The sequence below is a fragment of the Pieris rapae genome, chromosome 19 (assembly GCF_905147795.1).
Source record: "Pieris rapae chromosome 19, ilPieRapa1.1, whole genome shotgun sequence".
Lineage (NCBI taxonomy): Eukaryota > Metazoa > Arthropoda > Insecta > Lepidoptera > Pieridae > Pieris > Pieris rapae.
Window position 1 is genome coordinate 1811598 of NC_059527.1, and position 27501 is coordinate 1839098.

The window sequence follows — 27501 nt, forward strand, 5'->3', positions numbered from 1 at the left end:
TAGCCATTTTATTTCAAAGATTAAAACATAATATAGTCGTATGTATCGTTGTTAAATCCTTAGAAAAAACTGTTTCACTAGACGATTCATCTTCGTTCATTCCAATCAAGAGCTTATCAACAACTGTCAATCATAACCTATACTACCAGGATTTAAAGCCTATTTATCGCCTTGACAAGAGATTTACGACAAATATGGTGTAAGACTGATTAATGTTTCCTACACTAAGCGGACCGGCTTTCGAGCTTTTCGGTGTCAGTACAATCTTATTTCTATTTTAATAAGCACTATTTAAAAAATGTGACTAAGGCCTATGTAATCGAAGCACGGGTCAAGAAATTATTTTGTGATAAATTCTGCGTTAGATAATGTATAACTTTCGTTTCTGAACTTCAAATTATAGCTTACTAGCGGCACATTTATTTTTAAATTTCAGTAGATATTGATAATAATTATGTTCTTTAATATTGTGGAACATTTTTTGTTCTATCATAATTAGTTTTCGAAGCGCTCGCGATGAAATTTTATAGCCATTTTTTTTAAAACCTTGGTTAACATTAATGTAGTTTTAGTAGGGTACCTTATTTTTCTAACAATTGAAATAGCCTATATTAATCAATGAAAATATAGCAATCGAATGGTAAAATAATTTTTAAAATCGGCCTAGTATTTTTTGAACCAATTCGTTACAAACATATTTACATACAAAGCTTTCCTCTTTATAATATTATTATAGATGTACCGTACGTATTTGGGTACGCTACAAATCAAACATCATGTGCTCCTTTTAAAATTGAATCGCTTAAGTATAAGTAACAAATACATCAAACGTGAATGACTAACAAAATTGTGACTAACTCCAAAGATACAGTTGAAATCACATCAATTATGGTTCTTCAGTGGAAGGAAGGCAACGTATTTTGGATAATTATGAAACTGTATTCCAATTACGTCATTGAATCCATTTTTCGTGACTTCCCATTTCACAGTATTGGTTCGTAAATATATTTTTTATCGTACCTAATCGGTCAAGATAACGGAGTGAGCAGAAATTATTGTTAGTTCCGTTGCATATTTCTCAATACACCGTTAGGTTTTAAGACAATCTGAAGTCACGAACCCGTGCGACTGAGGTGACCTTTGCAATTGGTCCGAAAACTCGAGAGACACTTGGTCACTTGGTTCTACTTTTTGTGTCAGGCCCATTACTCATAGGTGTAAAATTGTATGCACAATTTATTATATTGTAAGCGCGTGGAATGAAATAGCATTAACCAAAGCGTTGCGCAATAACACAAATACTATACGAAATAAATAAGAGTTATTTTTCTTGACAAATAAGTCCGCTGGTATTTGGTTATAAATTTACTTCCAACTTACGGCTCTGATATTGCTGTAAATCTGAAAAGATTGTTGCGGCTTTGTCTTATTATTATTTATTTATTAATAATCTAACAAAGCCAAAACCGATTACATAGATAAACAAAAATAAAAAAAACTGAAATTAAACATTTAGTAGTTAATATTTACAAGAAATAACTACATTGTAACTGCTAAACAAAGTCAAAGTTTTTCCGCCTCTTGAAATATTTCCTCATCCTCTTTGGTGAGGTTGAAAATATCAATCGTTATAATTAGTGTCATAGTTATATAAAACCCGAAAATCTTATGAATCATTTGACATACCTATGAAAAAGCCGCGAAGATATAGTATAATTAGGCAATTTCTACGCAAGTAGGGGTTTTAATAAGTTTACCTATTTGTAAAGATGAATTATTGTCCTAAACTGATATACTTTCGTGATGGACTTAGGGTCCTTCAAGAAAAACAAATTCTTAAAAGGCCAGCAACGCACTCGCGAGCCCTCTGGCATTGAGTATCCATGGGCGGCGGTATTACTTAACATCAGGTGAGCCTTCAACCCGTTTGCCCCTTGTTCTATAAAAAAAAAGTATACCGAATGTTCATACTACTAAAACACTCAGTCACCCTCTTTAAGAATCAGATACCTCCTCCATAACCTTGACTGGCAGCGAGCCAATTCCTTTCGTAACCATACTATAAATTTGACGTGCCACGTCTAGAATACTGAACCAAGTAGTTCTAGTTAGCGGTAAGTGATGGCTCCCATGAGACGATATATTGATACAAATCTGAGCCATCTTCAGATATACAATGTCAGTGCCGCAACTTATAAGGACGAGATAACGGTCTGTGAACCACTTACCATAAATGGTAACTCATTACAACCCGTGTTTATCGGAACAAGAATTCATCTAGCTTTCCGAGAAATGTCCTACTCAGGATATTTAGAAAGCACTTGCTTTGATAGACTGTGTGTGGGTGTCTGTTTTGTTTATAAATATCTATAAATATGTATTTTCAATTATTATTACAGTTAAGTATTAATTTATTTATCTCTCATGCATATACATGTTTTATTTAAGTATACAGCATTAAACACCCTCTTGTTTTGGTTTGGATTCATGGAGAAGAAAGGTAAATAATTGAGTCATTTAAAATATCACATTGCTATATTGCTTGGTATGTATGCTGTACGGAAATAAATAAATAAATTAACATACTTTTATATTTACATTACATTTTTATTAATTAGATTTTAGTCGTTTCCAAAGCTGGCAACATGTTTAAGCTTAACGTGAAAACGATTTTGCATGCATATGCATGCATTGCATAATCATCCGAAAATCGATCTTTCGACTGAAACAACTGAAAGTATAAGTTCAAAGCGGAATCAGGCCACTGCAGTTCAAGCCTGGCCTACTTTGCATATTCAAGCGATTAAAGACTTTATTAAATCGTAACATTGACTTAATTCAACAACGTTGAATGCGATTCTAGAAGCTCCATAAAAGCCTTCCGGAGATCCTGGAATTTGTCAAATAAGTACGGCATTAGGACTTTGAATGGAAATTCCATGGGATACGAATATTGGAATGCTATTATGGGAGCTGTTTGAGCTTTTAACTGGAACCTTTTACCTCTGGGCCTCAGATTTGTGTATTTGTTCCGTGATAATATCTAATAGGCAAGTAAGTGATCAGACCTGAGTCTCAATCACCGTCGTTTTGGGTCTAAACAGATTTTCTCACGATGTTTTCCTTCACCGTACGCGCGAGTAGCAGTGTATATAGACAGAAAGTCACTTGGGGTACAGCCGGGGATCCTATCTATCTCCACAGGGATGAGAGTCACGCTTCCAGTAGGCCAACAATGCTCTGGACTGGATGACAAGTGAAAAATATATTTGTGTTAAGGTAAGACCGCTATAGGCTGGAGCTTTATTGATTACTTTCGAAGCCTTGTTCTGTCATTTCAGTCATTTGAGTTTTAGGTAATGTTTATTTCAACAAAACCTACAAACGTATGTGAAGAATTTCTTGTAACCAATGTTATAAAAAAAAGAGTGACGGAGAGTTTATTGCCAGTTCTTCTCTTCCGTTCTACGCCCTTTATTTGAAAACTGGCAGTAAATGTAAAATTAGAAGCATTTATATACATTAAATTTCTTTTTTTGACGTTCATAAGTGTACATTATGTTACCAACATGAATAAATGATTTTTGAATTTGAATTAATTAACTCTGCAATAAACATTTAAAATCTAGATTTAAAAAACTAGTTTTAACCTAGCCTAATATCCTTGAGGAAGTAGGAAGAGGATATGTTATTGTTATAAAACACATACGATAAACATCTCGCAATTTCTTTGTTAAGTTTACAACAGACAAACGTTACATACCTCCACAGATGACGTCAGCCAAATTGGTCTGCACACACTGATGCGTGACAGCACCATCCCGCACTGTGGTGATCTCGCCATACAGCTGATGCAGAGCCTCTTGGTCCGACATTAGGATGGTTCGAGGAGAACTGCACTCATCCTCTGTCGAATGGTGACGGGATGATGACCGCGAACGAGAGCGGCGACGTCTGGAAATTGTACAAATCTTTTTATTTTACAGTTTCTAGATTACAGTGGTGGTGATAATCTAATCTAGTGATTAAGCATACAATTTTCTACCTTGATGTAGGCACCTTGAGGTAGTTTAACACTTCATAGATAGTTATACAACCTAACTCTATCAACTTTTTTTCTGTTAAGTATACCTATTATGTGCTTTAATAGTTTTTGTATAACAATTAAGTGGACACTGACAGCGACGGAACCATGTCAGGTTTTCGTTCGCTGTAAAATGTACCTAAACATAAGTTTTTAAATAAAAGAAAAAGGTAAAAAAAAAAACAGCACAACAACCTTCCTTTAGGTATCTGTTTCATGATCATAAGTTAATCTAATAGGCAAGTAGGTGATTATTTTTATTCCTGACATACGCTATAGACCACCTACCTACCTACCAGCCCCCTGATTACATATAAAACAGATCCCAAATGTGAATCACTTTTTTTTGTCAGTTTTGTCACGTTTGTCACTTTTAGACAAGCAGATATACTATTATTAAAGAATTTCGCAATGTAATATTGCTCACCTGTCCTTTACCTAAATTGCCATAAAAGACGATTTAACGGCGAACTCTTGAATCTCATTAAATCATTCTAATATTTACTTTTAAGGTCAACTTAATTGCTTTGGAAATATTTAACGAAAGATTTAAACGGTTATTACCGCAAGGCTGTATTCGAGATAAGGCGATGCGGGCGAATATAATTTTAGTAACCAAAATAATACATATACAAATACATGCAAAATAATTGTTATAATCTTAATGATATGTTTTTATAAAAACTTTTTAAACTAATTTTGCTGATAAATTCAATATATATGTCGTAGCCAACTAGCCTAATTAGACGTTCAATCAACGGCCTAGTATCTTAACTAAACAGCGGCGTTAAACTAATGGCCTGAATGATATTCAACCATTTGAGCAAATGACTTGAATCGATGACGTTACATTATTCGTCGTATTACAATTTAGTTCCACTTTCTGCCAGTTACTGTCAATTCAGCGTTAGCAAACAAATTTGTGATGATATTTTCCAAAGTTTTATGAAACAGAAAGGAAGAGTGTAGTTGCAATTAGAGTATATAACAACAGCTTTATTATTTCTGTCACGTCTTCGTACGAATGTTCGCCATTCGCCAGCCAATTTATGAAGAGATTCAGGCCGCTAGATAAACGGCGCTTTAGTAAATAATAATAATAATAATTATCTTTATTTCTTCTCTCACATATACATATAAGGTTACAATGATTAATTAATTAATTTAATTTAGTAAAGAGACTAGGCTGTTGATTGAACGGCAAATTAGGTTTCAGCGTCGGAGTCTCGTTGGTCGTGGGTTCTATCCGCGGTAAATCATTTTCTGACTATGAGCGCATTTAATGTTCGCTATTCGAAAACATCTTAAGGGTACCGGCATACTTTAAACCCAAAAAGTCAATATATATCTACACTAATATTATAAAGAGTAAAACTTTGTTTGTTTGATTGTAATGAATAGGCTCATAAACTACTGGACCGATTTTAAAAAATCTTACACCATTCGAAAGCTACATTATCCACGAGTAATATAGGCATTTTAATTAAATATATAATAATATATATTTAATTTTGAACAAAAATATTTCGTAAGATATTAGGTGTTTTCGGAGACAAGATGTAAAAAATCAACCAAAAAAGTTACTTATTTTGCGTACCCTGCCTAAACTATTAAAGATAAAAGTAAAAAGAAGTAATTGTAGATCTTATAAATATCTACAAAAAAGTCCGCGACACACTATACCTATCTATGTCGAGTGAGGCATAAATGATATACATGGCAAAACGACGTTTGCCAGTTCAGCTAGTATTATATAAATTGATGAAATTTCCAAATGTCCTTACTTAGTATAATGCATATTATACCAGTTAAATATATATGTATAATATTGTATTCCAAAAAGCGTATTTTTTATTTTTCATCTTAATCACATATTAAAACAAAATTGCCAACAAGTTCAACCAGTTATGTTCACTATAGATTTATGAGTCAGGTGAGCCATTTTAATATTAACATTGACCACTCCGGGCGCGAATTATTCTTGAAATTTGAATGGCAAAAACTTGTCATTACGTCCTCTTTAGCATCTTTAGTTCACCGTTAATTGGCACGTAATCATCCTTATTACGTGTTTAAAATAAAAACAATTGTTCTTTAAACCCAATTTAACCAGAATTGTGCAATTCAATGGATTATAGCTGCGCTGTCTTTCTTAGAAAGCAGCGAATTGTATGTGATATTGTGATGTTTTGTTTTTTGAATAGAACTGTTAGTTTTATTAAAAAAAGCAAACGGGCACCTAATATTAATTGTCGTTTAAATATTTTAAAATAAGTTTATGGGTATATAGGATTGAGAAAATAGTATGTAAACATGGGCACTCATAACGCCAAGTGCGTTGCCGGGCTGTAAGGAATTGGTCCGCTCTTGTATTTATTACGTCCTAATATTAAAAAAATATCGAATTTTTTGAATATAAGACAAGACTCATGTTTATGTTATATCAAATACATGCAAAATATTAGCTTAATTTCTACTAAAAAGGAAGGTGTATATATGTGTATATATACTACTTAACTCGCTCTCACTATGTTTCGTCAAAATGTTTAGAACGGGAGTCATTGTTCGCACTAGATCTCTATCTAAATGTATATTTCTACTTATATCAACGATAACTAACATAACAATAAACTCGGAAATATTTTCTTTACCGATAACTGTCAAATTCAAAAACATTTACATTAGGTAATAGTTAAAAACACTTTCCTTAGAAAGGGCCAAGGTGAAGTAAGCGTTCAAAAAAAGTAGATAGAAGGAATAGAAGCTTTTAGCAGGAAGCGAATGGAGAAAGAAAGCCATGGAGAGCCATTACCGGTGAAGAGGTTCCGATCAATGCTGAAGGAAGTTCGGATATAAGTAATATGTATACGCATTATAATTAGTATTAAGTACAAATCATGTTCTTAAACGCGGCCCGAAAAAAAAACCAAGCGGAAGAAAATTTAAGTATTGTATCCTTCCCTAATTGGCTTTATATTACATTTCGACTTTATCGTAGTACCAAAATAAAAACCTGTGTTTCATTGAGCGACAGGTGACGTTTAGCAAAAAATTGATGAAACATGAGTTCAGAGAATCCGGTTACCGAAGACCACACGTTCGGTTAAATATGTGTTGTATGCTCTCTGTTTATAAATCCAATTTGCAAAATTACAACTCAGAGGTCAAAGTAACTTTAATCTTGGATTTTTTTATATGACATAAGGTACCTACATTTTTGACGTTTGACCACACGGATTCAAATTATTAAAATTACTAATTGGCTTTTCAAATGTGGCTACATATAATGACATATACACGCTTCAAAAGAAATGCGGATTGTTTTGTCCGCCATTTTTTTTGCTTTGACGTCGAAGTTTGGCGTCTAAAGATTCAGTTTGAAGTTTCACACAACACTGAGTAAATATTAAATTGCTTTTTTAAAAATCGAACGCGTTTGTGTAGATTGTTCTGTCCACCATTGGAATCGAAATGTCAAGTTTGGCGCCAAAATTGGCATTCTGTCATTCGTACACAGGCTGCGTTCCAAATTGTGGTGCGTGTTCCAGTTCATGTCTTTATTTGGTGGGATGAATCATCGAGTTCGCTACTATTTGTTTTCATTTGCCGTTGATTTGAACGCGACGTGGATTTATGGTACTGTAATGAAGTTGAAATGTGTTATTTAACTGTACTCAGAAATCGAAATTAAGATTCTGGGCCTATATTTAGAGTCTACGTTTATTGGTACGCAATTATTATAAATATTAAGGTAAGTTTAGAAGAAAAATAATCGATGGAAGCATCAAAGGAAGAAAATGTATCATCAATCTTTGACTCTTAAATCAATCCTGAGTTATATAGTCATCCATGTTTCTGAGTGCTGGCAAGCTAAGAGAAAGAGAGAGACAGAGTTGCATGTTTAAGAGAATGATTAGTCTTATTTACGAATAATCAAAATTAACAATAGTAGGTATGAGTCACAAAAACCAAATCCATCCTACTTCCACTATGGTAAAAAAAAATATGTTTTTGTGGCAGTTTCTAAACACTTTTAGAAAATATAAAGTTCAATCACCGAACATTCATCTCACGTATATTTTTTATGTTGCAAATAATATATTGGATGGTGACGCGTGGGTTTTTCTGGTGATTTCAAAAGTCGCGCTTTGAATAAAAAAATGCGACGTTAAGGACCTTATATGGTAAGGTCAAATAAATAGCTATTTTTTGGCCAATAAATTGAGGATTCTAATGCAACTCAACCGTATATCATTAGCAAAATCTTTTATTTCTATTTTAAGTAGACAAAACGATAACTATGGTGTTTCAATGTGTGCATCATTTTGTGTTTCCGTTTCAAATGATTAAATTAATTGAAAGTTGGATAAACAAATATTTCTTAGTCTTTTAGTCTATGTTTGAGTCGTGTCCAGTGGTTCTATCTAGGATACTGTATTCCTAGATAGAACCTCTGAACATCTCCAAGAAATTTATTAGTTATGTTATAGTTACTATGGAGAATTGTGCTGTCTATATACACATTGAATTTTTGAATTTGTAATACTTTTAACTTCAATTCCTGTTGCGTCTATAATTGATATGACACTTGCTTAGGTATTTCACACACAAGTGAGTTTTGTTTAACGTGGTTGATATTTGCTAGTTTTTCTTTGGGTTCTGAGTATGTTGATAGTGTTATATCTATTAGGTAGCTTTTTTATTAATGTAAATTAAATTTGGTCTCTTATGTGTGTTAGCGACGTATGTATGTACGTGTTTTTTACTTTCAAATTGTATCCGTTCCATGTTTTACTTGTGGTTGGATGAGATTATTTAAAATAAAGTTTATAAATTAGAAGTACCCATAGCCGATGAGCAGGCATGGTCTTGAAAGTGGATGAAGCGAGAGAGAAACAGTAGCAAGTGGAGATCTATGGTCTTAGGAAAATATAAAAACAAATACAGTTTACATAATCAATGAAATAAAATATTTACTCTGGAGTGACGATGAAGAATCCTCTCGAAGTCTGGTAGATTTTCCTCTCTTGCATCAGCTGAGCCAGTGTGTCATACACCACTTCCGGTGAGGGTGTCTGCATGGACGGGAATTTGGAAGACAATGAGGTTCTTATACTCTCCAGTGTTGCTGACTGCCCCTGGAATAGAGTTGTTGGAAATTATAAAGACCAAATTTTATATAGTAATCATAACAATAAAATATACAGTTTTTTCCCTGCTACTGTGCTTATTATTTTATCTCACTTATACATATTTAAAACTCTTACTTATATATGTAAACACCAACCGCTTTAATAGGGATAGCTAATGGAGTGGAGTGGAAAATTATTTCATACTAACGGTTACCCCTGATTTTTAATTACCCCCTTTTATTATATATTTAAGAAATAAACAGACCTGCAATTATCATGATGATGATGCAATTAAATGATTTGTTTAACGGATTATCAATAACCAAGTTTTTTTTTCATACAAATTATAATTAAAATATAGTCAATACGAATTACGTCATATATATGACGAACATTATGTACTTTAATTTGCTCGTCAAGGTGTAGAATTGAGCAATGTGATCATATAAATTCAAACTAAATAAAGATGTATACGTATATTATTTTGAGCATAGTCTGTACTGAATTGGTTAAAATCAAACAGTATAAGCAATTCGGAGCAGTCAATATGTTATTGACCATTAAGTCTGCTCTGGTAAATAAACTAAACTCCTTTCGCCCCCTCATTTGATTTGTTTGAATTGAATAATTATAGGATACGGCCTAATTAAACTAATTAAATCAGTGGTGCTCCTTTTTAGATCTAGGCTTAAGACTTAAGTATCATCATCTGTTAATCTAATAGGCAAGTAGGTGATAAGCCATTTGTGCCTGACACACGCCGTCGACTTTGTTTTAGGTGTCAGGCAAGCCGGTGTCCCCACAATGTTTTCCTTCACCATTCGAGCAAAAATAATGTTCGTTAGTTGGTTTTGTTAAATACGTACATAGAAAAGAAGTTTATGCATAACTGGGGATCGAACCAACGATCTAAGGGATGAGAGTCACACGCTGAAGCCACGAGTCCAACACTGCTTGACGGCCGTGTAAAACCGCAAAGGAAAAACAACGGAAGCTATTTACTTATGTTTTTTATCAATGACTATCGTAAATGACGCAGTTGAATCAATCAAATGAATCTTGATGTTGTCACAACCATTGACCTTCAAAGATTCGTAAGATAAATATTATGCTTGTATTTCCTAGAATTTTAAATTTTATTTGATACAAAATTTTAAATAGAATACGTGATTTTAATGAATATGGTTTTGTTGTGTCATACTAAAACAGTTAAATATTTTTTTTACTATTTTTATAAATATAATTCTACACGTACAATATGTCACTTTTACATACTACCTTCATGTCACTATTGCCTACTAATAGCCTATTTTAGGAACTAAGAGGTACACTGCCCCGGAAATCGAACTTTTTCAATGTTCTATTTGTCAATTTTTATTATATATAAAACCTTTGAACAAAAATAAGTGTGATAATGAACAAGATTATTGAAATACATAAAGAGTGAGGCTGTATATATTTACGCTTACCATAAAGCAAACAGATTTACTAAAAAAAATCTAATATCCATGTGTAAACGAAAGCTATATTATACAAGACAAAAGTGCTAGAAATAATATTAATCTTCAAATGATTATTCAAACATAAAATTCGAATTTTATATGTTAAATGAAATATAGAATAGAGCGGTTCCCACACCAATAATTCTAAGAAACAAGAATAAACACGATTGTTTTAACGGCGTAATAAAATCGGTGTTAAGGACGGAATATCTGCATAACTTGTCATGTAAGAGTTAGGAGCATTTTTTAATTTTTTTAATTAAGAATTGCCAATATGACGTTTGGCACTCTATACACCGGCGCGATTATGGTTTATTTTAATAAATATTTGTATTATTTTAATACTAATATTTATTAAAATTTACCCAGTATGTTATTAAAACAAGCATTTAAATTAATAAGTTTTCTCAATTATCTTTATCGATAAGATTAAGGTTACTTAGATTTAAAGATCCTCTGTGGTCAGCTTCAACCCTCGATAGACAAACTAACCTAATATGACCAATCACAATGAAACGAAACTGCGCCAGGTGTATATAATATACATTCAAAAGTCAAATCCAATACGTACGTTTTATTATATTTTTATTTATTTCTATTGATTTATTATATATATTTAGTTTTATTTATTTATACGTTTTCAACAGAGGGGAGTCGTACCTTAGTTTTGACATTCAATCTTACCCGTAATTTATAAATTATCATATCACAAAAACTCATGTCGTACATTTATACATGTAATACATCGTGCATTGTTACATTTAAGATCGCGACATAAATACCTACCCACATACGACATAGACTAGACAGACTACATTCTATTGTGGCACTTGTTACAAAACGTTACAAAATTGACAAATTGTAACGTGTTACGATACTGGATACTTTGAATATTCATTGAATTATGTTTCAGATTTATATGACATTTGAGCGGGATTAGATGGTAATAAGCACGCAAGAACAATTTACAATCTATGAGGCCAACGCCTCGTAGGTGGCGGTTTTAAATTTAGAACGATTTGTGGAAGCAATGCTTTTCTCAAATTGATTGTCATTGGTCAATACAGCAAGCAATCAATTGTAACAGGTTTGATACGATTTTGAAAAAGGAATGCAGAATTATGCCAATAACGTCTCGTAAGCACTTCAATTTTAAATTTAGAACGATTTTTGGATGCCGTTTTTTGTCAAATAATAAGTTAATTGATAGTTATTAGTTAGCAATCAATCGCGACAGGTTCTATAAAATTTGAAAAAGGAACGCCAATGACGGCTCATAAGCATTGCGTCTTTAAATTTAGAACGATTCATGGAGACGTAATTGAAATGTACTGTTAAACAAGAAGTCGTCGCGGGATTATGATTGTTAGATATATAGTCTGTAATAGACAATGTAATATAAATTAACTTGTCAACTCTACTTTTCATGATGGCTATTTTTCTCTAAAATCTTTTATTAAATACTGTGTCACGTTGTTCTTCTAATTAAACTACAAGTCCAGATATATATTACTTTTATTTATCTAACCACAGTCCACAGCATCTAGACTAGTTAGAATAACATATGAAAAATGAAATCAACTTTGATAACTTATTGAAATATATAACATATTTTTATGCATTGTAAAAAAAATCCATCAAATATTATAAAAAATATAACGCTATTCGTTTATAGGTATATATATTAAATAAAAATCTTGTTGTACATGCAATATACTTGGCTTTATCCTCAATACACCAAACACGCAGTTTTGTTCTGAATTAGCAACATTACATCATGGCATAGTTATTTAGGGATGGCCGCAAGAATTTACCACTCAAGACAGAACCGTAAGCGATTAAACATATTTTACAGCAACATTCTAAATTTAAAAATGGAACGTAGATCGAAATCGATTTTTAAAGGTTTATTTCAAAACTTTTACTAAGAGTAGTAAGCGAAGCCCTTAATTAAGAATATTTTTTTTATTTTTAATGTAATTTTTTGTTTGTTGTGTCAAACGATCCTACAAGACGCCCAAAAACGACCGTCATCACAGTCTATGGACACCAGTTTTAGTGGTTGAGTTGCCAGTTGCCGGCCTATGAGGAAGGAGAACTCTTTTTCAAACAGTGCCACAGTCGATTCCACAGTTCCCTAGTTTGCAAAAGAAAATGTCTTCAGACCGTGGAGGACTTCCATATATAATACACTCAAGAACTTTGCATACTGACTACAATATTGAATACAAATTTAATTTCAAAATTATAATTATATAAATCTGTGAAGCAGTTAACATCAACTCGTGAATTTTAGACCATCACCAAAATATGCATACAGGTTGTTAAAACCGGTATATTTTTAGTATTTCTTTAAATTTCATGGCCGTTGTCATTCCGGTATTAGGTACGAGCAACGGAACTTTTTCAAAATGGCGGTTATAAGCGCCCTTTATCTGTGTAATATAATTTAAATATTTTTTATACGCAATTTAAAAGGAATTATGTATAAGCGGATGAATAACTTACGTTTTATAAAGCTTATTAAAGGTGTGTTTCTGTTTTTATTTTTCCAATATTTCAATGTCTTGGCGCGAAATTTTAAAATACGAATTCGCCATTTGTTTGAAACATTGCTAATTAGTTTTTTTATAACTTGTTTATTACCTGCGAGGTGAGGTCCATAATGCAGTCACATAACGCTTCGGGAAGAGGAGTGAACTGGCCTTGATACGCCGGTGTTACTATGCAGTCTTCAATGTCACCTGGAATAATAGACAATTGATGAACATCACACATGTACAGATAACTATTTCTATTTTTAAAACTGAATAGAACATGTTAGTTCTTTTTCAATACCATATAATTTGACTTTATCATCTAAATAATTAGATATGGTTAAGTCCTGTTTTATAGTAATTTTAAAGGCCGGCAACGGACTCGCGAGCCCTCTGGCATTGTATCACATAAAATCAGGTAAGCGGCTGCCCTTTAGCTCTGTGATATATAAAAAAAAGGAAAAGTAAGTTTTGTTTGTTTATGTAAATAATAAATGATCATATTTTTTATGTTTAATACATGCAGCGAACGCAATGTTATTAAGGAACTCATACAGGGGGGCTATAGAAGTTGTTATGCAATAAATTTAATTTACAATGCAAGTTGTGGACGCTGCAGCGAACTGTGTATTTGGACTGCAGCCAAATATAGATCGGTGTAAGTAAGCTGATGTCGTCAAATAAACTAATGTTCAATAGAATGACTCTGATTCGTATTCAAGATTACAACAAGTACAACGTTTGCATACAAAAATATAAATATCTAAAATTCGAATTTCGAATTATAAAACTCCCCGATGCATTCATAACTTGTTATAGTTCGCAATTAAAGATTTCTCAGTTGCAGTTAACGACGATGTAATCCTTCTTATTATAATTATTAGTCAAGCGATATGGATTCGACTTTAAATAGTAAAAATGTATAACGTAAAAAAAGCGACGAAGAGTTTATAGCCAGTTCTTCTCGTCCGTTCTACGCCCTTGATTTGAGAACTAAAAATAAAATTAAAATTAGAAGCATTTAATATGTTTATATTTTTTATTGACGTGTACATATGTACATTGTGTATCTAAATGAATAAATGATTTTTGAATTTAGAATTTTGTATTTATTACAAATGTATATCTGATTTTGTTTAATTTGTAATTTTAAATTCTAAGTATTATTTGTTGTTTTAAATGTTAAATTTCAGTTTACCTTAGTTTTTTTTTAATTCATGTTTGTCTATTAATGTACTTGCTTGTTTTTTGTTTTATATGACATATACTGTCTATGTATGTAACCTGTTTTGCCTTTCAATATTGTTTTATAATATAAATAAGTATAAGCTGTTAGATTACTTTTAATTAAATATATAAATAAATATTTAGAAGAAGAAAATTTTTTTTTTTTGGAAAATTCTTGGAAATTGGTAATTGTATGGAATTTTTTAATTATTAAATTTGAAGAAGCAACTACGTGTTGAAACTAAAAAAATACTTTTTAAAATTAATTTTAGACCAGGGTTTATTAGTTGTAACATTAAACCTACTTTTTCTTAAAAAACTGTTTTAAACCATGTATTAGTGACTAATTGTTTTCCAGTTACCCACAACAGGACTCCCTAGTATTGGTACTAGCGATATATGAATTTTATTACAACCTATTTGTCATGAATAAAGGTTCAAATCGCGCTCATCTTATAACTTGTGCTGGTATATAAATAGTACAATAGATAAACCGGGACATTGAACTTGATTAATGCAGATGCATTCGCAGTGATTAAGAGATTATACTATCGACGCATGGCCAGATTTATTACAGCGTTTTTCAACGACATGAATAATGTTCAATGTTTAATTGTACTTTAAAAGTGCAACGAGTATTTTTCGATTTTATTATTACTACATATTTAAATGTTCATTACTATTATTATCTGTGATTATACGCGGTTAAGTTAAAGTTGTGGGTAATCTGGCAGAAACTTTTAGCAGTAAGACAGCCTGTATGTTTCTTTTTCGCATGTACATAAAACATGTAATAATATAAACATTATTGTGTTGTTTTGAGGTTTTATTTAAACAAAAATTAAATGCTATGACACACATTACGGTATTTGTTTCACTAGTGATTTTAACTATAAACATTTTGATCAGCCTGTGTTCTCCAAAACACGAATATTTTATTTAGGTAATAAAATTTAGATCAGATTCCAAAAAGAGATAAATACTAGTTATTAACAGTCAATGTAGTAGGCACAACTTTTATCTATTTTGAAAGAAGAAGATTTTTGCAATTTATGGAAACATATATCTGAGAATCATATGCCCGTGTCTCAGTTACATTTTGTGTGTAGCCAGGAACAATAAATAATAATTAAAAAAAATAGGGGGTAGAACCTTTAAGGCTAGCCTTTTAGGTCCAGGCTTCAGATTTCTGTTGTATGATCTATTTTTCTTATCAAGTAGGTGATCAGTCTTCTTTGCATTGGTCCCGGAACGAACTTACTACCCCAGGGATGACAATTGTAAGCTTAATAAGACCAGCACTGCTTAATAATAAACATATTACGAAAATACCTTAACTAAAATTAACCCTGACGCCGAATATAATTATTTAAATAACAACTTTTGGTAATTAAATAAAAATAAATCAGTGGCGCTACACTTTAGTCCTGAGCCTCAGATGGTCTCAAGGCAAGAAGGCAAGCCGGTTTCCTTACAATGTTTTACTTCATTGATTTTTGTAGCTTAATGTAGCTACATTTGATTAGATTTTGAAGGTATACATAGAATTTGAGTAATCTAAACGCCGATAATTTGCCATTTATCTTGTATGTAGGAGTAAAGGGGGCGCTGAGGTTTGGAATCGTGTGGGTACAAGAATTCAGGCTAAACGAAGGTCTTAATTTTATTTATATCATGTGCAGAGACTGTTAAATATTTAGTAAGACATTATTTAACCTAGTTTTTCAACCGTTTCCTTTTTATTTTTTGAACCGTTATCATCACACCTAAGTGAGTACAAGAGTAGTCCACATACTTAATGTGGGTGTAAATGTGTGAGAGAGTGAATGAGTGAGTGAGTGAGTGAGTGAGTGAGTGAGTGAATGAGTGACAATGTTAGTTAATAAAGGCGTGTTACAAATAATCCTCGGTATTATAAAATGTATTTGTGATTTGAAGGGCAGTAGTACGGCACAGTAGAGACAGAATTCTATGTATAATCTATAATCTTAATAATTATTGATATTCAGTTTGTCTTGTCAGTTTCCACCTGTTAGCTGTTTTAAGAGTCAACACCGCAACTAAAGCGGGCGCAAGTTCGTTCTTAATTTAAAATAATTTCATTAAAACCTTTATTATAAACAAGTGCGATTGCAAATTTAAGCCAAGGCAAGGCGGGTCACTTTGATCAGTGAATGAATGATTAATGACATTAATGATACGCCTACGATCAATCCTTGTTTACGTCTTAATCGTGATATGAATTAATGATTCGGTTTCTTCATTAGTTTTTGTTGTGTTAAAAGCCAATCATACGATTTCAATAACAGTCGTACGGTTTGAGTAGATATTTTATAATAATAACAGCCTTTTGTTTCGATGTTTTTACACTTAAACATATATATATATCTGTAACTCAATATTTTTAGGCATCTCTGTGTCCTTTTTTGGCAAAGGCCTCTTCCAAATCCCACCATCTGCCGCTGTACTACCCTTCATATCACAATGATATTTTATAATACCGAGGATTATTTTTAACACACTTTTATCAACTAACACTAGCCCAAATTCTGCTAACATAAATTAAGGAGGCAAAGGGCAGCCATATCGCTAACAAGCGATCTCTTCCAGGCAACCTTAGTATACAGCCGTATACTAAGTATAATAAATACAGAAAGGAAAACACGAAATACTAAGGGTAAAGTGTAAAATTAATTTTTAAGTCTAAATTACAGATGTAAACTGCATAACGAAACTAAAATAGAATAAAAACGTAAATATTAAAACATCTTACACACAATATACACATAAAACATACATATACATTTGCGTTCATTCCAAAAATACTGATGCATGAGAATGTTTTGGAATCATGAGCACCCAAATGTTTTCGTCACAATGGATCGACGTGCTTTGATTATCGTTATGGCGATTTGCCGAAATAGGCTGTGTTTACGATATTTCATCATTCAACAGGCTTCATGCTACGAATCTTCAAAGGATTAAAGTTAAAATACTTTTTTTATAAAAAACTTAGAGAAATAAATTATAATTAATAAGAATTTGACAAATTGGTTAAAATATTAATGGGTTAATAAATTTAAACGATTTTATTATGTAACGGGAAGCAAACGGGTGGGATGCTCAACTGATGTTAAATACCACCGCCCATGGACACATATCGCCAAGAGGCTCGCAAGTGTGGTCGGGCCCTTTATCAAATGGTACGCTCTTTTCTTGAAGGACCCTAGGTCGAATTGGTTCGGAAATACTTCAGTGGGCAGCTGATTCCACATAGTGGTGAGCGGAAAATTATATACTTATCTCTTATCATAAGCGATTGTAATAAATGTTTTTTCTCAAACATAGAAATCCTACTTCTAATGTATCACGATTGTTCACGGACTTAGCAATGCAACAATGACATTAATGACTAAATTTATGTATAAGTATAGATTTAAGTTGTAAGTGTAATATAATAAAGGAATCTAACGCATTGGAACCATTAAAAAAATTAGCAAATACTCATACTATTTACGCTATTAGAACTTCATTCCCCTTTTCAAGTTTAAAGTTGACTTTCAAAATTGTAAATGTGAATTTCACTGAATTTATTCACGAATAGCCGTAGCAGGTGCACGCGACGTCAAGTTTTTGAATTTTAATTTAGTCTTGTTAAAGTTTAAACGTACTTAGAAATAATTAGCATTCGAAACTGCAGTACAAATAGGTAAATTACACGTTTCGATAGAAAATGGTTTGTGTAGGTATTTTGATGAATTGCTTACTTATTGAATTAATATTAATACGCTAGCAAGTAGGCGCAAAAAAGAGACAAGAATTAAGTGAAGAGACCACACAACATTCATACAGGGGTTCCATCGATGGTGCAGTGATAGTTTCAGTGTATGACTCATCTCTGAGGTGATCTCTGATCTCTGGGAGCTGTGCACCAATGGACTCCTGTCTAATACAGAAGCTCGTACGGAGAAGAAATTCACATCGAGAAAAAATCGAAATGTTAGAGGAGTATCAGGCGCAGTAGGCCTATCACCTCCTTGCCTATTAAGAATAATAAATAATCACATAACAGATCCCTTATAAAGGCATATTTAATAAAATATTTATTTCCTAAAATCGGGTTTTATTATTTTATTATTATTATTTATACGTATGCATTTTTTATACCTCAAATACATTATTAATAATACTCTTCGCAATTTCTTAAAATCAATGATTGTGGTGTCATTTACATTATAGAAAGACAAAAATCACTACATTATTACTATAATACATATATATACAGATATCTTAATATATATATTTCTTGTGTGCGTGTGTATGTGACTGAACTCCTCCTAAACGACTGGACCAATTTTGATGAAATTTTTTGTGTGTGTTCGTGGAGATTCGAGAATGGTTTAGATTCACAATTTTGTCCGCTGGACAATGTTTTTTTTAATTAATTAGTAGTTGTTGATTTTGGAATGCTTTACATTGGATACGACAGACGGCGCTACCATCGCACTGTCAAATTTTAAATAATATTCGAATTTTAATTTTAGTCTGTCCCGACAGTTAGCGCTGCAATCAAATTAAAAAAAAGTTTTGTTATCATTGTGTTATTGTAGACCATGTGCTGGATCGTTAGATATTGTCATAACATTTGAATAATAATTTTCATCAAAATGGTCCAGAATGTTTTAGCTTATTAAAAAAAGTTTGAAATTTTCAAATTAAAGACGTATAGACAGGACAACGTCTGTCGGATCCGCTAGTATGTATATAAATATATTTGGAGATAAACATATTATTTTTGTTAGAAATTTTTAATCAAAGTTTCAGAAATAAAAATAGATTAAAAATGTATTGATTACGTATAGAAAATAACGAATATCCATAATGTCTATACTCTGTAATCTATGCTACCTCGCAAAAATTGTAGGTTTGATTCAGCTTATTCAAATGTATTGTTTAGTAACGTGGGAGGTATAATTGTAAGTTATAAGTCATAAACACATAATTAGGCGCCGTCTTCAACTTCAAACCATTAATTATGTATCATAGGTGTAAAATGAATTATTAGTTGCTGCATTGCGTTAAGTATGAATTAATTAATTAATACGCCTTTTTATACGGCCTCGTTAGTAGGTATTTTTAATTTACTTGCATTTTAATAACTTAATTCGACTTAGGATCCTTCAAGAAAAAAGCGTACCAATTCTTAAATGGCCGGCAACGCACTCGCGAGCCCTCTGGCATTGAGTGTCCATGGGCGGCGGTATCACATAACATCAGGTGAACCTCCTGCCCGTTTGCCCCTGTTCTATAAAAAAAAATCACCCCGCAATCACAGTTAATTCGGTCCGGTCTGGTTCGATAACTTGATTACCGAATAAAATTGGTTAACTATTTTCACCATAAAAACTTCATAATATATATATTTATCTATATTTTATAAAGTTTCATTATATCTGAAGTAGAGTTGTCTTTGAATAAAAAAGCCAGTCACAGTAATATGAACGACTGCCTAATAGCTAAATTACCTGTAATTTTATTTCATATGTAATTTAATCGCTTAAATGATTTCTAAATACAACTACTGTACGTTCGCACGTTTAAATAAACAATAGAATTGTACTCATCCTGCTATTAAAGAAAAATAATTGATATTAATTTGACAAACTTAATAAAAGTTGCTTGCAAAATAGCTACTGTTTAGCGTGTGTTTCATCTTCCTCAAAGTCAAGGCCTCGATTGTTGGCTTGTGTAAACCCTAATGAGAATTTATAATTAGCTAATAAATAACGCATTTTGAAAAATTAATACAAGTATTTAGCGTTTTGGTTTTGACATAAAATAAATTTAAAATTATTTTGTATCTGTATTCCCCACACAATTAAAAATGAACCTTAATTAGCATTAAACTAAAAATCATATTAGCGTCTTCTTGATTGCCACAATAATTATCAACGAATTAGTTTTGTTTTGACAAGACGACCTTGATTACATAACATGACCTGAGAATTTCACTTTCTCAGTAAACAATGGCAGAGGTAATTAAACCAAAGGTCAGTTAGTGTTTAATGAGATCTGCACTTAACAAGAATCAATTTCTCTACCCGAGGCGAAGATTTGCCGGTCAACGACTTAAATTCTCACGATTTATTATGTGTTAAACATCACAGTTGACTGGTTCAAATATGCAGAAGTGTTATAACATTTTTTATTTATACGATCAATGTTCGTATATTACTATTCTCCTCCTATCCTATTTCACCATGCCTCCGATTTTTTAATTTGTTTTATTATTATTATTAAACATGTCATGTGGAATATAGTGTAATCGTTGCAGCTCCTTACAAACGTTGTGTCAAACAAAAACTTGGCGATTAAAAACAGTGGCGGAGGCTCTTCCGTTCTACGCCCTTGATTTAAGAACTGGCAGTAATTGTAAATTTAGAAGCATTTCATATACATTTCTGTTTTTGACGTCATTGTGTTACCTATATGAATATTTTGAATTTGAATATAGTTGTTTTAGACCTTAAAAAATCTTACGATGGATCAAAGATTAGATTAATAAATAATCATTTTTTGCCGCATATGGAGGATATCACACAATAATCATAAACGCATTATATACGCGATTTTATAATAGTTTTATTATTTAATAGATGTTACTTTGTTATTGTACGATAATTTTCACTATGTAGATTGAAGCATGGCGTCATGGGTGCATTTCATAACATCTTTCTTATAAACCAAAGCTTGGCGATTGAAAAGGATGGCGGTGAGTTGCCTTGTCTTGTTGTCCTTGATGAGAGAACTGGTAGTAAATGTAATTTTTTTTTAAATATCGATGGTCTTATGAATTAATTAATTATTAAGTAGGTATGCAGATAAGTGCATACTAAGTTTGAAAATTATGAAGTCGATGCTTTTATGGTGTTAAATCGTCCAATTCAATTAAGTCTAATTGGGCCAAATCTCCAAAAATATACTAGTTTTAAAAAGTTACAAATCGTATTGTTTCTCGTAAACATTTACATAATATGAACATCCGCTTACAACGATTTGCTGTTACGACCATTACCGCACAAGTTAATTGACTTTTTGCAAACAAAGTAATATGCTTTATTTTTCTTGTTACAAACACGGCGAGAAATGTTTTCTGTAGAAAACCCATTTTAAGCGCTGAATTTTATTTTAAAATGGTTTTGTAAGTAAAATTTTAACTCCATTTCCCACTTAGTTTTTGGAACTATTTTTATGGAAGTAGAAAAAATGTTAAGGCTGTGTGGAACCGACGAGAGGACTTTAGGTCGACTTTTAAAATTAACTTTTTTTTCTATACAGGTGGCAAAGGGGCACTCCTCTCCAGAAGGATTGCCAGTGCGTTGTCGTCCTTTTTAAAATTGGTGTGCTCTTTTCTAGAAGTTTAAGTTGAATTGGGTCGGAAATACTTCAGCAGCTGGTGCATATAGGTGGTGCGGCAAAAACTGCCTAGCGAGCGAATGTGCATATAGAATGAATTGCAGTGTTGAATCCTGCTAACATTGCTAACTGCTGTTATTTAGATCATACAAAAACTATTCAGATCGATGCGGAAAAAATTAAAAATTACTATGAAAACGCGTCAGAATATGCTTATCAATATCGGAACATACAGATTTGAGCTTTATCCACTTGTCGTATGGATAAAAATAGCTTCTTAATCTCATTGACGCTTCCGCCAATACCCAATGTATGCAAACATAGAAAACGTTTTAAATCAACTTCAAATTTAAACTTTATGTTCGTGGAATAGAGATTAAATTTGTTTGAGCTAATAATGATTGGTTAGGCGTCAAATCCTTGAATCGCGATAACCTTTATAACGCCGATTCTGAATTTATTCACGGCAATTTGAATTAGACGGTATCGTATTAGGATCACGGCGTGACGCGAAACTCGTGAAATTATATCGTGATGGCTCTTCGTGATCTTATGTCAAATTAGGGTGGTTATCACAGATTACCTAACACAGGTTTCAGATTCATAGATAGTGACATAAAACGTAGGTTGAGAGAAAATGATAAATTTCCCTTTTGGAATTGGCTTTTCTAAGTAATCTTTAGAATGTTTTAAGAAACCTACGAGTATAACAATTCTGTCAGTTTTAAATACAAGTAGTAATAACGCGACGCAACAGCCGAAACCTACCAATCACACATACTTACAGATTTCTTCCAGGCAAATTATACTCGTATAATAATAAAATAAAAAGCGTTGCAAAATCAAGGTTAAGCATACTTAATCCTACCATAATTAAATAAAAAAAGACACTAATTTCATCTGTACTTTATAATATTTAATTTCTTATACATTTGCAAGAATCTCCTCCTCCAAGGATGTCCAGGTATTCCAGGTCAATGCCAAAGTTGAGCTTTAGAGCTTAGTAGAGCATCGGTAGCTTTAGTAAGGTTTATCTTTGGGTGGTATTTTATTATTTTTCTAATTATGAGCATGCTCCGTTCTAGGCCCCTTTGACATTGATGTTTTTATACGTCTATAAACAGCCTTAAAGATAGCCGGCGACAGATCTTTGACCCCAGGTCGGTAACAACAAAAGATAAACTTTCGTTTCATGTACCAACAAGGTTCGCACCGTTATCCGAAGATTGACTTAGAACTATCTGGCGAAAGCATCATGATCAGTCACAACAATCTGTATGCCCTTAAAAGAATGACCAGAGACTACAATACTCATGTCAAAACTGATTTGAAATTATTTTCGCACGAGAGCGTTGTTTCGTCTAAAGAGTTTTTATATTCATAAGTTGCTCTAATATTCCTGTGTTTTTTTATTAACTTAAGAACTGACTGAACTAAAATTCCCTAAGTTTATTTGATTGAGTTTTTACCTTACTCGAGTCGAATTCGGTTTTAAAATACTAGACTAGATAACATTTAGTCGAGCAAATTATAAAAAAAATATTTGACTCACCAAAAAGATTATATATATTCGTGTAGTTTAAACCACGACGTGAACATACTTATAAAAAATATTAATAATGTTTCCGGTGTTTAAAGGAAATCAATAAATTTTTTACATTTGTCAATGACGTTTCAACGGAAACGAAAATTTAAATATTATAAATATTGTTTTTTATTTAATTTGTTAACACCGTTAAAAATCTACTTCCGGACTGAGTAATGAATAATAATAATTGGATACCGTATTTATTATTTCACCACATTTTTAAAACATTTATAAAAAGTTTGTTTTTCTTATATTACGTCGTTGTTTTGCACTGTTTTAACGGTTTTAAAAACTGCTAACACAAGCGCTCTAGAGATATGTAACCTCAAACCATGATCAAAATCAAACTTCGGGACCAAAAATTCATTTCTACATTTGAGAACTGCCAATAAATGTAAACTTATGCCGAGATCTATAGAGCGCACTTACACTTTGCTCAGACTAAACTTTCTAGTTAAGTCATATTTGGTATTTATAGAGCAAACTACGAATCTCTCGGAGTGTTGGCTTAGCTTAATCTCAAGTCCACGAAATCGACGACTTACCAAAAACTTTGACTATAAGCCTAACAAAATTAATGGCCCAAAATTTACTTTGCCATCATATCTTTTACTTGATTTTTTATTTTGTAGTATTTGCCCTATAGCAGTGACATATGTTGACAACAAAATTCAAACTAACTTCAACTCTCGCTTCAAATCTGTTATTTTCGTTTGCCTAGAAATATTAATATCTTAGATATTTAATCTTCTACCTCTTATTAACTAACGACCCTGCTTGCTCAACGGATTTTGTACCTGCTTAAACGACTGACCACGGCTATTCTCACTCGGACCGGACTCGCGCACAAAAAAATGGAGAAAATGGGCAAAACAGAAACCCTACTCGGTATTTGAGAGACAATTGCTCGTACAGTTGGTGCAGTAATTTAATAACTCTAACGTGTCACATACTGTAAGTAATCCACCAACATACACTATCTATAAATATCAATATGCTGTAAGGGCATTACAAAGATCTTCATACACTTCATTCACTAGTTAGGTTTAAGCCCGCGGCAAAAATTTAATGCTTATCTTGGTTTACTTATTAGACTGTTTACTTTTTTAGCTGGTACTGATCATGACAATAATAATGAAAGCTGGAGACCAAAGAGGGCAAGAGCGTCCACTATAGATGCCACATTTAAATATGTAAATCAGCCGGGAACAAGCCACAACTAGACTGAAGAAGCTGGGTTGACGGAAACCAGTGTTGAAGTCACCACTAAAAGTGAATCAGCAAGCAGAAAAAATAAACCTTCATTTGACGACCTTAAAAAAAATTGCTGTGGCAAGAGTTGGACAACAACAAAAGAAAATATGAGATAGAAAAAAAAATATCATTAGAAGTTTTACAGTTAAAAAAAGAATCGGAAAATAAATGATTAAAATACTATAAGTTTTGTTTGATTTTCTTTATTACCAAAAACGTAGTTAAATTGGGCAATCACAGATTGCCGGAATGCTAGACCGGTAGGACATATTTCATTGTTTCTGTGTTCTTCAACTTCTGGTGTCTGATCAGCAAGATCACCATCGACATAAGCATCCCATCTTTCTATACCTATATTATGCAGTACAGCACAAGCAATATTTATATTAGTAGTAGTATTTGTCAATTTTGACCGTAGTCCTAGCTTCATTTTGGTTGTGTTCGTTCCGAACATAATATACTTTTGGCATTCGGGGATTCATATCGACTGCAGTTCCTACCCTTTCAATGTTTTCTATTAAAGATAGAACTCTCTCTATATTCTCCATTATGTCACTTTCAATAAAGCCAGGTCCAGGTCCAAGTCAAAGCCAGTCGTTGTTTTAAAGTATAATTAAACATTTGTAACAGCTCACACAAATAGAATTAGCAAAAGTGAAAAAGCGATTGAAAATTTTGAATTGTAAATACAAGTTGTCATAACAATGCGATCCGTTCTACATAACAAAAAATTATTGTCATCTCTGTAATTATGTCATTTAACTTTTAAATAATTTTTCTAAAGGTAAACTTGTAAAATTCTAGTTATTGTGATAATAAAATAAATAGATATCAATAAATGTGATCCGTTTTAGACGTTTAAATATTTGTTATTGTTATACTTTTTTAAAGAATAATAAAGAAGGTATTCCATGAAATGAAACATCACTTTGTATTTTGTCATTTTCCGTCTTAGCTTGTGCTTAGCTTAATCTTACCCTTAAAATGTCTATAAATACCAAATCATAGTTTATGCTAAGTGTACACTAAGCAAAGTTTTTCGTTAGTAAAGTTTGAGCTAAGTCAAAGTGCGCTCTATAGATCTCGGCATTAGAGAAATGTGTCCAACACATGACAAGTGTCCAAACCTACATGAATAAATGATTTTTGATTTGATTGATAATAATTGCTTTCACAATCAAATTTCAGGCCAATTTTGCCAATCATTAGGTCGTCTAAAAACTAGCTCATAGCTATTCAATTTCAATTAAAATATAATTAAATGAAAGTAAATTTATCGCGTGATCTGTTATTTTTATCTTTTATCGTATACTAGTAATATATTCTTTATATTATAGGATTAGAAATGCGCTAGAAACTGGAGCGAAAATCTATTGTTGCGCGATTCTCACTTAGAAATTTCCTATTTTTTTGGACCTTCGCTATTTGTGCTTTATTAATTAAGTTTTTCTGTACAATACATTACACGCAAATATACAATGTGAGTAATAGTTTATTGTTCGACTTTCCTGTTCATGTGTCAGTGTTTTTTTTATATAACAGGGGCAAACGGGCAGGAGGCTGACCTGATTTTAAGTGATATCGCCGCCCATGGGCTCTTTCAATGCCAGAGGGCTCGCGAGTGCGTTGCCGGCTTTTTAAGAACCTCTTTTTTTCTCTTTCATTCTTACGCTCTTTCCTTGAAAGACCCTTAGTCGAAATTTACGGTAGCTTGATTCAGTTTCAAATATTAAAATTGAAATTGCAAGCAATACATTTTGGCTAATTGTCTAACTAGATATTTATGTATTAATGTATATGCATCATGTATTATCTCTCAATTAAGTATGGTTCAGTTACTAGTCGTGTCTGTGGTGTGTAATGCAATAGAGTTTTATTGTAAAAAAATTTCAGTGACGAAACGTTATTTAGGTTGGCTAATTAATAATATGGCAGAGATACGATAATATACGGACACCAGCTTAATAGGTTATGAGATCTCTAGAGTTTTATAAAAAAGAGCTTAATAAAAAGCTATACGTGTGAAAATAAAACTTTCATATAATTAGAAACACTTTTACTCATCGCTGTGCGCAAACTGGGGCGTGTGAGTCTGGGTGTGGGTGATCAGCAAACCACTTAAATTCGTGACACTTTAAGAAAAATGTGAGGAGGCCATTCAGATTCCATTTAATTTCAATTAATTTTATCTCTTGTAACGGTATTTAAAGAATGGTTTAGTGAAGGAGAACTTGTGACCGATAAAGTCACTCTAGACCGAATACATGATAATCTCTAGATAGCACAAGGCGGTGTGGTTTGCTAACTAACACACTTGTAGGAAAGAAGAGAGCGAACATTTTTAAACCCTTTTTAAAAAAAGAAATTTCATATGATGAATAAAACTGAAATGTGTTGTAGAAATGTATTTTAAGAATCAACATTTAGAGTTTGTTATTTTACTTGAAAACAATCAAATATATGATATTTCTTTTATAATCCAAAATGTCCAAAAACATCTTCGTAATTTAAATGATAGGCCAAAACTATCATCTAAACAGAATAACAAATTGAATGAAGCATCAGTTAACATAGTATATAATTAATAATCTAAATAATCTAATCTAAGAAATATATTTATATTATTTGAAAATTCCTAGACTATTTCACTGTACTTTTATATGCCACCTGTGTATATATGATTTAAAATCATTTCTCCGGTCACCAGCCCTATCTAAGTTAAGCGCCCATCCATATTGATTGCCCTGGTACGAATGATTGT

At 32.2% G+C, this 27501-nt stretch overlaps 1 protein-coding gene across 1 annotated transcript in view; it reads right to left on the bottom strand.

The window, feature by feature from the left end:
- Window positions 1–27501, bottom strand: part of LOC110993509 (uncharacterized protein DDB_G0287625) — a 158228-nt gene that overhangs the window by 17580 nt on the left and 113147 nt on the right. Inside the window, exons 4-6 of the mRNA XM_022259797.2 lie at window positions 13365–13462; window positions 9062–9222; window positions 3764–3954 (exon numbers count right to left, since the gene is read on the bottom strand). Of these exons, the coding sequence (XP_022115489.2) occupies window positions 3764–3954; window positions 9062–9222; window positions 13365–13462 (450 nt within the window). The remainder of the gene's footprint in view (window positions 1–3763; window positions 3955–9061; window positions 9223–13364; window positions 13463–27501) is intronic.